Source organism: Melanerpes formicivorus, unplaced genomic scaffold (genome assembly GCF_026170545.1).
Source record: "Melanerpes formicivorus ecotype bairdi unplaced genomic scaffold, bMelFor1.0.p_v2 SCAF_12, whole genome shotgun sequence".
Classification (NCBI taxonomy): Eukaryota; Metazoa; Chordata; class Aves; order Piciformes; family Picidae; genus Melanerpes; species Melanerpes formicivorus.
Window position 1 is genome coordinate 21,263,621 of NW_027142364.1, and position 13,104 is coordinate 21,276,724.

The 13,104-nt window shown below is 51.7% G+C and overlaps 1 protein-coding gene across 1 annotated transcript in view; it reads left to right on the plus strand.

Moving 5' to 3' along the window:
* The first annotated feature begins 3,081 nt into the window (after positions 1 to 3,081).
* Positions 3,082 to 13,104, plus strand: part of ATP13A5 (ATPase 13A5) — a 46,283-nt gene continuing 36,260 nt past the window's right edge. Inside the window, exons 1-6 of the mRNA XM_068145657.1 lie at positions 3,082 to 3,238; positions 8,962 to 9,135; positions 11,030 to 11,176; positions 11,379 to 11,449; positions 11,527 to 11,607; positions 12,124 to 12,193. Coding sequence (XP_068001758.1) covers positions 3,176 to 3,238; positions 8,962 to 9,135; positions 11,030 to 11,176; positions 11,379 to 11,449; positions 11,527 to 11,607; positions 12,124 to 12,193 — 606 coding nt within the window. The 5' untranslated portion in view covers positions 3,082 to 3,175. The remainder of the gene's footprint in view (positions 3,239 to 8,961; positions 9,136 to 11,029; positions 11,177 to 11,378; positions 11,450 to 11,526; positions 11,608 to 12,123; positions 12,194 to 13,104) is intronic.

Below are 13,104 nucleotides of genomic sequence, written 5' to 3' on the forward strand. Positions count from 1 at the left end.
GATCTGTCATGGGAAGATCCTATCAACCCAATCTCATTTCCTCCCTGACAGGGAGATGCTCCAGGGAGCAAGTGAGAAGCAGCTAATGTGGCACATTTAGGCTTTTGACAGAGCTCCCCATCAGATAGGGAGATCCTGAGAAATAGGATTCTTTCGTGATGGACTGAAGGGCTGAACTGTAAGCAGGTGTCGGTGGTGCACTGCCCATCCCAGGGGATCCAAAGCCTTCATGGGTTTGTTAGCAGCTTGCAAAAGAGCACAGAGAAGACAATTTGAAAGTATTCATGTCACTGAGTTGATGAACTGGGGCTGCAGGTGTCCCACACAGCTTGGGGAGCACTTGGCATGTGCAGGTTGTGCTGGTAGTGGTGGGCATCCCACTGCCACATGCAGGGAAACTGCTCAGACTCTGGACTAGAGGCTGGAGCTCATATTCCTGTACCTTGGATGATCAAAACAGAGAGAATTAGTGTGGCCACACAGCTAAGCATCCCTCTCTTGAGTTTCCTTCCCCTGGAGAGCTACAGGAGGTGCTGGCTGGTAGCAGCCAATCACCTACTCATAATGTATTGCCCTTGATCTGTTTGTGGCCTTTGGCCACAAGAGCAGCAGCCACAAAGGCCACACAGAACTTCATGTAAGGGCCAGGTGCCAGGCCCTTAGAAGTGGCTATTTCTTCTGAAAAGCAGAGTGGAATGACTGCAGAAATGTGTCAGATCCTGGGAGCTGGTGTGCAGGAGAGTGTGGTGGAGAACTTAGTGCTGCTGTCTCGGGGAGGGGTTGAGATGAAGGGCATTGTTTGCTCCTAGAATTGTAGAATCAATAAGGTTGGAAAAGACCTCAGAGATCATCGAGTCCAACCTGTCACCCAACACCTCATGACTGCTAAACCATGGCACCAAGTGCCACATCCAATCCCCTCTTGAACACCTCCAGGGACGGGCACTCCACCGCCTCCCTGGGCAGCACATTCTAAGGGCTAACAACTCTCTCTGTGAAGAACTTTCTCCTCACCTCCAGCCTAAACTTCCCCTGGTGCAGCTTGAGACTGTGTCCTCTTGTTCTGGTGCTGGCTGCCTGGGAGAAGAGACCAACCCCCTCCTGGCTACAACCTCCCTTCAGGTAGTTGTAGAGAGCAATAAGGTCTCCCCTGAGCCTCCTCTTCCCCAGGCTAAACAACCCCAGCTCCCTCAGCCTCTCCTCACAGGGCTGTGCTCCAGACCCCTCCCCAGCCTCGTTGCCCTTCTCTGGACACCTTCAAGTGTCTTGATGTCCTTCCTAAACTGAGTAGCCCAGAACTGGACACAGGACTCAAGGTGTGACCTAAGCAGTGCTGATACAGGGCACAATGACTTCCCTGCTCCTGCTGGCCACACTACTCTTGATGCAGGCCAGGATGCCATTGGCCTTCTTGGCCACCTGGGCACACTGCTGGCTCATGTTCAGCCATCAGTCAGTCAGTACCCCCAGGTCCCTTCCTGTTTGGCTGCCCTCCAGCCACTCCAACCCCAGCCTGTAGTGCTTGAACACTGCTCCAGTTGAGGCTCTAGACAGTGACATCACAATGTTCAAAAAACCAAACCCAAACCAAGCAAAAGCCCCAAAGCAACCCCCAGACACACACACACACAGCAGAAGGTGTGTTTTCCCAGCACCTCCCTGGCTGCTCAGGGCTGGTCCTCCTTTGCTGTTTCACAGATGTAACTGCAGCTGGCAGGACCCTCCAGAAGTGGTTGTGGTTGCACTGTGCAGAGCCAGCCTCAGGCAGACTCAGGGTGCAGCCAAGTGGAAATTGCTCTTGGGCCATCCTAGGGCCAGAGATCCTGGCCTGGCCTCGCTCTGATTCAATCAGAAGACAATGGATTACTGCTTTTAGCAGTAGCTTGCCCAGTGAGAGGTGCTTCTGGCTGTCGCTGGAGTTCTCTCCAGGGTGGAGCTGCAGATCAAGAGAGACTTAGAGGACTTCAGACAAGCAGCACTGCAGTTGCTGGGCATTGTGCTCTCTCCCAGCTGGGGGGAAGGAGGCTTTGGAAGAATTCCTGATTTGCCATCAGCAGGGACATCCACTGTGCATAAAGGCTGTTTATCTGTGTGGGGTTAAATCCCCAGGTCTCATCAGTGTTAGAGAATTGATTCCCTGTAGCTGAGCCAAAAAGAGTGGGAGCAAAGTCAGAGCCATTGTCTCTTTTCACACAGACATGTACTCTATTCCAGGAAATAATGCAGCACATTCTTCCTGCCTGGATAAATGGTGGGTTTCAGGCTTTATGGCAGAAGAGGAATGAGGAGAGACAGAGCAATTTCAAGTTAATGCCTGGGAAATGTCTCTGACAACACTGAGAGCTGGGACAGGCAGACTGGAAAATGCACACAGGGGTTCAGCAGCCTGCCTGCCACTGCTGTCCCAGCCTGGGGGATGAGTAGGAACCCCCATCTCCCCCTGCTATGTCAGGGTTCACACTGCCTGTTGTTCAGGAGTCCTTTGCTGCCCATCTGGGCTTCTCCAAAGGAGTCATCCAGCCCCTTTCCCTCTTCCTTGTATCCTGTCATTTGACTTAAAGCTTGTGTTTGAGACAAGGCCTGAGCTAGTGGGGCATTTCTAACTGGGTCCACACCTGCAAATCACTGCCTCAGCATGTACCTCCACTGTGCTGGAATGAAGACCAGACCCAGGCACTGACCTCCCCAGAGCAGGTGCTTCTCTCTGACATGCTGGAGGTGCTTCCCAGTGCTAGGGTGGTTGCTCTGGGGTCAGCTCTACACAGGGCTGTGGCATCTTCCCACCCTTGTCCTTGCCTTCTGCCTTGATTTCCCTCTGAGCCCTGTGCAGAGCTGTCTCCCCAGCACAGGGCTGCAGGTGCCCTCCCTGCCTTGGCCACCAGAGCTCTGCTGCAGCCTGTCCCACCCAGGCAAGCACAGCAAAGCCAAGGGAGGCAGAGAAGTGCACCTCTTACATAAGGCAGGCATTTAAGGGCTTTACACGTCAGGGTGGATTTGTTTCCCTCTCCTAGGAGCCTAATAAGAAGCCTGTGCACTCTGAGGCTTTCCAAGGCAGCAGGCAGGACCATGGTGAGAACTGACTTTAAGACTGGCCTGAGATCAAGCCACTGACTGCATTCCACATTGCTTGACCCCAACCTCCAAGGACATCCAGGACTGGAACCAGTGTGGTCTGATGGAGGAAAAACTTTGGAGAGATCATTGTGTGCTTCTCAACAAGGGGGAAGACAACGAGCTGGTAAGGAGTGGGGGGACCACACTGGGGCTTGGTTTCCTTCTGCACCTCTTTTCACATCTGGGATATGCCTCTGCTGCTTCTTCACCTCCACTCCCCATTTGGGCACTGTCTCTTCAACACAGCCTTGATGAAGGCAAAACCCTGGACCAGTCCTTGCTGCCCCCAAGACTGATTTTTCAGTCAGGGATAGGTGAGCAACAAAGCACTTCAGCCCAGGGGCATGGAACCTCTGCCCACCAGAAGTCATCTGGCCAGGAAGCAGTGTCCCTTTTCTCACTCTCTGTTCTGTTGTCCTTTCCATCCTACTTGTGAAGATCTCTGCTAACGAGCTCACTTCCCCTTGCTGTCTCATTGTGTATCAAAAGGCAAGTTAGAGGGAAAGAAGCTTTGCCTTGGACAACTGTCTGAAGGAGTGGTTAGGTCACTTCTCCTGAAATGCAAAGGGCTTAGCTGCTGAGCAGGTCTAGGAAGATTGGGCAGATGACCAAAGCCTAGCACAGTGCTCATGGCAGGAGCCCCTTGATTCTCACAGCAGCCTTTCAGAGCTGCTTTGTCCTGACAAGGGCTTTATATCAATGTTAATTGAATCTGCTTTCTGTCTTTGAGTGTGATTTATTATTGATTATGTGCAGCAGCCTGCAAGGGCTGTGCTGAGTGCTTTGCAAACACAGTGACTTGGAAACCCTTCCCTCTACCTGCTAACATGGGCTGTTTGCACAGAGCCTGGTGAGGGTGAGAGGCAGACTTTCCACTCCAGCACTTTGTGCAAGGAGCAGCTGGAACACAGGTGTCACTGGAAATCAGTGCACAGAGTGGGCATAGGAGTAGATGCCTCTGCACAAGCCTAAAATATAGTCCTGTCACTCCTGTATCTGCTAGAGGCTTGTTTGTGTTCCATGCACTGGGAGCACAGCAGCACACTCCCCCAGAACAGGAATCTCTCTCCTCTGCAACAAGCAGCTGCCAGCAGCATCTCCAGTGTCACTGTTTGACCAGCCTGGGGACTGGGACATTGCATGTCATGGGGATGCTCAAGGCATGCACAGGTGAGAGGGATCCTGCCCTGCAGAGCACACCTGCACCTCTCTATTAGGATTGTTAGCAGGGCTACTAATAGCAGTGGAGCTTCAGCTTTCATGGTTGCCTTCAGTAAATTCCTGCTGGGATTTCACTGCTGCTGCTGTGAGCTTGGGCCAGTTGCAGCAGCCTGGATCCAGCACAGAAATGAAAACTCTGCTGTGGGAGACAGATAAAGTTAGCTAGGGATCATCTGTGTCATCCTGTTTGCTACAGTGCTCTGCAGCTGGCCTGTGGGTATGGCCCTCAATGCCTGCTGCTAATGGCACAAGAAGCACCGAGGATGCCAAGTCCCTGATGAATAGAATCATAGAATCAATAAGGTTGGAAGAGACCTCAAAGATCCTCAAGTCCAACCTGTCACCCAACACCTCATGACTACTAAACCATGGCACCAAGTGCCACATCCAATCCTCTCTCAAACACCTCCAGGGACACCTCCCTGGGCAGCACATTCCAATGGCTAACAACTCTCTCTGGGAAGAACTTTCTCCTCACCTCCAGCCTAAAACTCCCCTGGCACAGTTTGAGACTGTCTCAAAGGTGGAGAGCCAGGGTGGATGGGTGAGTGGAGTGAGGCTGTTGCCACAAGCAGCCTTTTAGTGGGAAGTCTGTGAATCACTGATGAGCTGCACCCACTTCCAGGACAAACCTCTCTTGCCCCATCCCTGGCTGCAACGCTGCTGGCAGAAGGGCTCTGGCTCTGCCCTCAGTGCTGCTGACACAACTCCCCCTTGTGCAAGGCTGTCTGCATCAGCCTGAGCATAAAACACCTTCCTGGGGCCTTGTTGGTTGGAGCAGCTTTGCTTCCAGGTACTGTACTTCCTGGAAAGCTCTGATTGCTGCAGGGAGGATCAGTGGGGTAAGCCAGGCACAAACGTGGATTCCCTCAGCTCTGGCCTTCAGTGCTTCCTGCTGAGTATGGTGTGAATGTTCTGTGTGGTGATCCAGGCCAGGCTGTGCCTTGTGTGTGCAGTAAGATCCCCTGGATCAGCCACGTGTTGCAGCCAGAGGGGAATGGAATGCACCAGCCAGGGACATCCTTCTGGCCTGGGAGACCTGAGCTCCAGCTCCCTAACAGCTGAAATAGAAATGGGCAGATTCAGATTGGATGTGAGGAAGAAGTTGTTCCCCATGAGGGTGGTGAGAGCCTGGCACAGGTTGCCCAGGGAGGTGGTGGAAGCCTCATCCCTGGAGGTGTTTGCAGCCAGGCTGGATGTGGCTGTGAGCAACCTGCTGTGGTGTGAGGTGCCCCTGACCACGGCAGGGCTGTTGGGACTGCATGATCCTTGAGGTCCCTTCCAGCCCTGACAACTCTATGATTCTGAGTTCCTGCTGGCCCTGTGTTGGCACAGTGCTGAGACATTTAAGCAGACTGTGGGCCTGGTGCTTAGGAGCATGGTTTGGTGTTGACTCTTCAGTGCTGGGTAGAAGGTTGGGCTGGGTGAGCTTGGAGGTCTCTTCAAGGCAGATGGATTGTGTGATTTGGCATGACATAGCTGTGCTGGGGTCCTGCAGCCTCTGGGGAGGGGCAACCTCCTCAGCACTCCAGAGGTCAGGAGCTCACAGCACCACTCCATGCCTTTCAGATGTTGGACACTGTACCTCTACTGTTGTCTTCCAGCATGCCTATTATATTTTTGGGTTCCTCAGTTGCTGTGCTTCCCATATAGAATCATAGAATCAATAAGGTTGGAAAAGACCTCAAAGATCATCAAGTCCAACCTGTCACCCAACACCTCATGTCTACTAAACCATGGCACCAAGTGCCACATCCAGTCCCCTCTTGAACACCTCCAGGGGTGGGGACTCCACCACCTCCCTGGGCAGCACATTCCAATGGCTAACAACTCTCTCTGGGAAGAACTTTCTCCTCACCTCCAGCCTAAACTTCCCCTGGTGCAGCTTGAGACTGTGTCCTCTTGTTCTGGTGCTGGTTGCCTGGGAGAAGAGACCAACCCCCTCCTGGCTACAACCTCCCTTCAGGTAGCTGTAGACAGCGGTGAGGTCTCCCCTGAGCCTCCTCTTCTCCAGGCTAAACAACCCCAGCTCCCTCAGCCTCTCCTCACAGGGCTGTGCTCCAGGCCTCTCCCCAGCCTCGAGCTGGTGTGCACTGGAGCCCCACATGCTGGTAGCAGACCCTGGTTCAGCTTGTGCTAGCAATCCCTAAATGCTCTCTCTGGTAACTCTCAGCCTTGCACTCATCCAGCCCCAATGCCGCAGCTCTTGTCCAGCCTGCCTCCACTTTTGGCTGCAGATCTGTTCCCTTCCATTCCTGTGGGATGACAGATGAGTGGTGGTCCCCCACACCTCCTGTCCTTCATAACAGGCTTGTTGCCCTCCAGGACTGTGTTTTAAATGCAATTGTAAAAATCCTTCCATGAACAGAGAAGCAAATGAAGCTCTCCTTGAGTATCTTCAGCTGTGGGCACTGTGGTTTGTCTGCCCACCATTGGCAATGATGGATTTCAGGTTCTGTGGCTTGGTGCACAGCAGGACTGCACATTTGAGAGCTACAGAGCTGGTTTGAGCCGAATTTTGCTGACCTGATGTAAAGGCTACACAAGGAACTTTGTTCCAGTTGAGCTGCATTGATTTCAGCTTAGTTTATGTTGATTATGATCAGAGTTCAGCTAAATCAAGCTAATTGCTCTTTTAAGCTATTCTGGGAGAACATTCAATGCAGTCACAAGTAGACACCCAAGAACAATTCACTTACTCCCTCTGCTTACCTCTGCAGCGTCACTTGACACCATGTGAGGCACCTCCTCAGGGGTAGGTGCCTCATGCGCCTGCTGCTGGGTGGGTAATCATTGTCTGTGGTATGGGGTAGGTGCAGGATTGCTCCTGCAGCTTCTTGCACAGGCCTGTCCTGCAGCACCCACAAGCACTGGGTGGCTGGCAGCATCTGAGCTGGTGCCAGGGCAATGGGCCAGGCATGGGCAGGGCAGCACCATAACTGCTCACCTGTGATGCCACTGCTTCCCACAATCACAGCATGGACAGCTGTTGTTAGGCTTGGGGTGGGCTTGCTTGGGGTTTGCTGTTGGTTTGTTGTTTTGTTGGGGTTTTGTGTGTGTGTGTGTGTTTATTTGGGGTTTTTTCAGCAGCAAATGCAACCAACCAACCCCAATGATCTCTCTGGCCAGGTTTCCACTTCCTTCTCAAAACAAACTTCTTTTCCCAAATGGCTTTTGTGCAATTTCCCACGATGTGGGTGGCACAAAGCAACCTCCTTTGGAGGGGCTGTCCGGGTTCGAGCTTTCTGGAGTGGGGGAGAGAGCTGAGAGGAGGCTGGGAAGCGCCCTGTGTGCAGAGACAAGTGAATGACTGCAGCAGGAATGGACAGCTGCTGTTTAGCTCGGGGTGGGATTGCCTGGCTTTTGGCACAGGCTCATTTGTTGTCCTTGTTTTGTTTGTTTGGGGTTTGTGGGTGTGTTTGTTTCAGCAGCAAGTGCAACCAACCAACCCAAATAATCTCTCTGGCTAGGTTTTCATTTCATTCTCAAAACAAACTTCTTTTTCCAAGTAACTTTTATGCAGCTTCCCATACCCTGGGTGGCACAAAGCAGCCTCCCTTGCAGGGGCTGTCTGGCTTCCTGCCTTGGTGCCCCTGAGGGAACAGCAAGAGATGCTCGCCTGGCTGCTGCGTAGGTGGATGTAGAGCTGCAGGGCAGGGTGGCAGCTACCAAAGCTGCTGTCTCACAGCTGTGAGAGCTGTGACCAGGCTGGAGGTGTGCAATAAATCCAAAGAGTGGCATCTGTGGGTGCTGTGAGACATCTCACCTTCCCCTCATGCCCTGCAGGGCGCAGAGAGGGCCAGGAAAGCACTCAGCATGTGGGCAAGGATCTAGTTGTGCTGCAGGCATTGAAGTTATTGTTAGCCCCATGGGCAGGTTTAAAGCAAACTAAAGGGTAAAAAAAATGTTTCCAAAGTTCTTTTCAAGGGGAAAAACTAAAGCTGTGGACTTGCCAATCCCTTCCACACACAATGGAGCACCAGTGAATAGATGGCTTACTGTGATAGCAAAATGAAAGGGCAAGCAGGAAAGATGAGAGATGACCCAGGGAATGATTTGGAGGAAGAGACTTTACAGAGCAAAAGGAGCCCTGTCATATCTATTTCCAGGGTAAGGTGTCTGTGGTGGAGGATAGCAGATCAGCAGCTATGGTACCTGGTACCTGAAAGGCATTACCTGGGGTCTGGCAGTTTTCTTTCCCTGAGGCAGATTCTGTGCCTCTGCTGCAAAGTAAATTTCAGCAGTCAGCACTAAGTTCACACAGAGACATCCTCCTTGGTGGAGGGCAGGGCTGCTTGGTGCTAGCACTGCAGAGAGAGAACTGTTACCCTGACAGCTCAGCTGCAGTCTTGATGGTAAAAGCTCCAGATAGGAGTTAATTCTTCATTAATCCTGGGAGAGCTGATGTGAGAGAGCCTCTCTGCCAGCAGCAGCCTCTCTTTAGTGGCTCTGCTGTCCTCATAACTATGTTGCATCAATCAGCAAACTCTCATTTCCAAACCTGACCTTGAGCTATGAGGGAGGGCTTCAGTCACCAGCCTCTCTTTTCAGTGAGCTTTGGCTTCCTGATGATTGAGTGCCCAGGTCAGCCCTGTTAACAAAGAATGCTTTCTCTCTGCTGTACAGGAGATATTTGGCTACAAATCCCAAGGCTGCCGGAAGGCCTTGTGCATTGCTGGCTACATCTTGTCCTGTGGGGCTCTGCTGCTGCTCTTTTACTGGAAGCCAGAGTGGGATGTGTGGGCAAACTGCACCCGCTGCAGCTTGGAAGAAGCTGACATTGTTCTGCTCAGAACAACAGTAGGTGAACCCTCCTGGTTTCTGGCTGCTTGCAGAGCCCATTGCCTTCACAGGCAGGGCAGCCTGACTGCCTGCCTTTGTGTGATGTAGCAGGTTAATAGCACTTCTCATGGAAGCACTGAATCACTCAGGTTGGAAAAGACTCCCTAGGAGGTTGAGTCCAACCACTGACCCTGCTCTGCAAAGTTCACCCTTAAACCACATCCCCAAGCATCACACCTAAATGACCTTTAAACACATCCAGGGTTGGTGAGCAGCCTGTTCCAGCGCCTGACCACTCTTGCTGTGAGACAAAATTCCCTGATGTCCAGTCTAAACCTCCCCTGTGGCAGCCTGAGGCCATTCCCTCAAGTTCTATGGCTAATTACCTGTGAGAAGAGACCAGGAAGGTTGGAAGTGGAGTGGCAGGGATGAATCCAGCTTCAGAGGATCAACCATTTCTATGTGTTTCATTTTAACACACTGTGCAAATGACCACGTTTACACTCATGAGTGCACTGACTGCCTGAAGGTGCAGAACCAAGCAGTTCTCAGGCATTGCTGCTGCCCTTCCACAGGCTCCAGCAGTTGCCTGCTGCCAATACCAGGTTCTATAAACAGGCTCTGGCCCTGCCCCTGCCCTTCCACATGAAGTGTAAGGGGTGAAGCCAAGTGGCTTCAGCCGAGACATCATCTTCAGAAGTTGTGGCGGTTTGCTTTCCCATTATAGACTCATAAAATGGTTGGGATTGGGAGGGACCTCCAAAGCTCATCCAGTCCAACCCCCTCTGCAGTCAGCAGGGACATCCTCAACCAGATCAGGCTGCCCAGAGCCTGTTGAGCCTTACCTTGAATGTCTCCAGGGATGGGGCCTCAACCACCTTGCTGGGCAACCTGTTCCAGTGTTCCACTGCCTGCACAGGAAAGAACTTGTTCTTAGCATCCCATCTAAATCTACTCTTCTCTAGTTTGAAACCATGTCCCCCATCCTAGCACTGCAGGCCTTTGTAAACAGTACTGGAGAATGCAGGAGAAGGGTGGTAGAGACTCCACGACTAGCAGAGCAAATGCTTAAGGCATTTAATACACAACTTTGCAATGACATTCCTGAAATGAATGCCCCTGAAGCACTACGTGTGTGCTCTAGTGCTCCCTGTAACTAGTCACACTAGACTATTGAAAGGACAGTTCAGTCTGGCACCTGCAGCAGGAAAGCTGAGCTGCTCAGCTCTAGGACCCTGAGTTGCAGCTGTAACACAGCATTGTAGAAGCTTGGCAGAGCAATGTATGTAGTGCTGAATACTTGATGTCCACTCCAGCAGAAGGCCTTTCCTTCCAACTAGCTCTAGTCTGACCCCATAGACTAAATACCCACCCAGTGCCTACCAAAGCAGACCTTCTAATTTCATCTGCTCTGAAGTTGCTCTGCAGCATGAATCAAAGCAAAAGGAGATAATTGTGGGATTGCTTTCAAAGTGCTTTACTGTACTGAAACACAGATCCTGCTACTATGGGATCATCACAAGATGTTAGGGGTTGGAGGGGACCTCTCCAGATTGAGTCCAACCCCCTGCCAGAGCAGGACCAGAGAATCCAGCACAGGTCACACAGGATCACATCCAGATAGGTCTTGAAAGTCTCCAGAGAATGAGACCCTGCAACCTCTCTGGGCAGCCTGTTCCAGTGTTCTGTCACCTTCACAGGGAAGAACTTCCTCCTCATGTTGAGGTTGAAACTCCTGTGCTGTAGTTTCTATCCATTACTCCTTGTCCCACCTTGGGCTTACACTTGCTCTGAGTGCAAGAATGCCCCAGAACTGCAGCTCTCTAGGAATCCCTATACACTTTCTAGAGTCAGGAAACATTAACACAGGCAGCACCCTGGCTTGCCACTGAATTGTGTTCTGTTTCCCTAGGATGAGTTTCAGAGATACAGCTGGAAGAAGGTGACCTGGATTGATTTGTCCACACTGGCACTACCTATTGGTAGCAATTCAGATGGTACTCTGGTGGCTGATAAAGACTCTGTCATAAACAGAGCTGTCATGAAGCCACAGTTAAAGGTAACTCATCTGTGAAACGGAGAAGTAAGAAGGCAGGGAGGAGGTGGGGGGAAAACAGGAGTCAAGACACCTGGAGTGATGCTCTGCCAGCATCTTCCTTGCAAATGTTGTTCACATGGGCTCCTTTTCTCCTGAAGCACAGCAACAGGGAGATGCTTTTGCCCTGAACAGCAGCAGGAGGTTTTGCTCTTTGACCTTGCAGGTGAGATGTATCCAGGTGCAGAAAATCCGGTACGTCTGGGACCTTTCTGTAAAAGAATTCAAGAAAGTTGGGTGAGTGTCTCAGCAGCCTGCTACAAACCCTTTGTGGCTGGGAATTCCCAGCTCTGAACCTGCTCCTCTCACCCCAGGTCGTTAGAAGACAGCAACACGTGTCACAGCATGCACCACAAGTTCGGAGCTGGCCTCACAAGGGAAGATCAGAAGATCAGGTAAGGCCTGGGTACGGATTGTTTGAGAGAGTGTGACCCTGTTAATTCTTCCTTTCAAATTCCTGGGGGCTTCTTTCTACCCATCTGTGTAGTCTGACAGTGCAAGCTGTGTGGTGACACCTGGGAAGGTGCAGTATCTTACTCCTCACACTACTGAGCTCACCATCTTCTCAGTGATGCCAGCCTACATCTGGAGAAAACACCACCAGTACCACCTGGGGGGTCAGGGCACAGCAAGCCCTTGGCCATTCCCTTCTGAAAAGCTCATCAAAGGGTCTGGCAGCAAACTGATGACCTTTATTTCAGCAAGGAAACAGTAAGATTCTGCCTCTGTGAGAAGTCCTCTTGGCTGCAGTAGATTTCTGAGAGGTTGGTTTGTCCTGCTCAGCCATGAGGTGCCCCCAGGGTTTACTGGTTGAGGCAGTGTTCATGGTTTTGGGCTCAGCTTTCCACATGAGGTCTTACTCTCATGTGACTAAGCTATAACATGGGCAACTCTCTTCTACCTTCCTCCAGGCAGCTGGTGTGTGGACCCAACACCATTGAAGTTGAAATTCCTCCTGTTTGGAAGTTGCTTTCTAAAGAGGTCAGTGAGTCAGGCCAGCAGTGGGACGTCTGTGAAGTGGTTTGAAGAGTTTACCTGGGCACACTGGGATGGGAGGGTTGATGCTTCCAAGGCATGTCATGGAGGAAAGGTGGTGAACCTCCTTCACAGCTACTGGCACACATTCCTGGTAGAAGGTTATGGGAAAGGATATGAAGCTAAAAGGATGCTTGGTGCTGCATACTCAGACAGATAAATGCTCCCTATATGATGACTGTGTCCATTCTTGGAGGTCAGTAAAGTGTCTTCCTTCTCTGCTGCAGGCCCTTACTTCCAGCTAAACATCTCCCATGAGCTGGGACACTTTGCCTCATGCCTAAGTGGTGATGTGCACCTGGACATCTGAAACTGTTAGGACTGATCATAACCACATCAGTAGCTCTGACCCTTCATGGGATGGGCAGAGTCCAACGGGATGGCATTCAACAAGTCCAAGTGCTGGGTGCACTTTGGCCACAACAACCCCATGTAGAGATACAGGCTGGGGTTGGGGTGGCTGGAGAGTAGCCAAACAGAGAGGAATCTGGAGGTACTGATTGACTGATGGCTGAACATGAGCCAACAGTGTGCCCAGGTGGCCAAGAAGGCCAATGGCATCCTGGCCTGCATGAAGAGTAGTGTGGCCAGCAGGAGCAGGGAAGTCATTGTGCACTGTGCTCAGCACTGGTTAGGCCACACCTTGAGTCCTGTGCCCAGTTCTGGGCCCCTCAATTTCAGAAGGACATTGAGACCAGAACAAGAAGACAGAGTCTCAAGCTGCACCAGGGGGAGTTTAGGCTGGAGGTGAGGGGAGAGTTCTTCCCAGAGAGAGTTGTTAGCCATTGGAATGTGCTGCCCAGGGAGGTGGTGGAGTCCCCATCCCTGGAGGTGTTCAAGAGGGGACTGGATGTGGC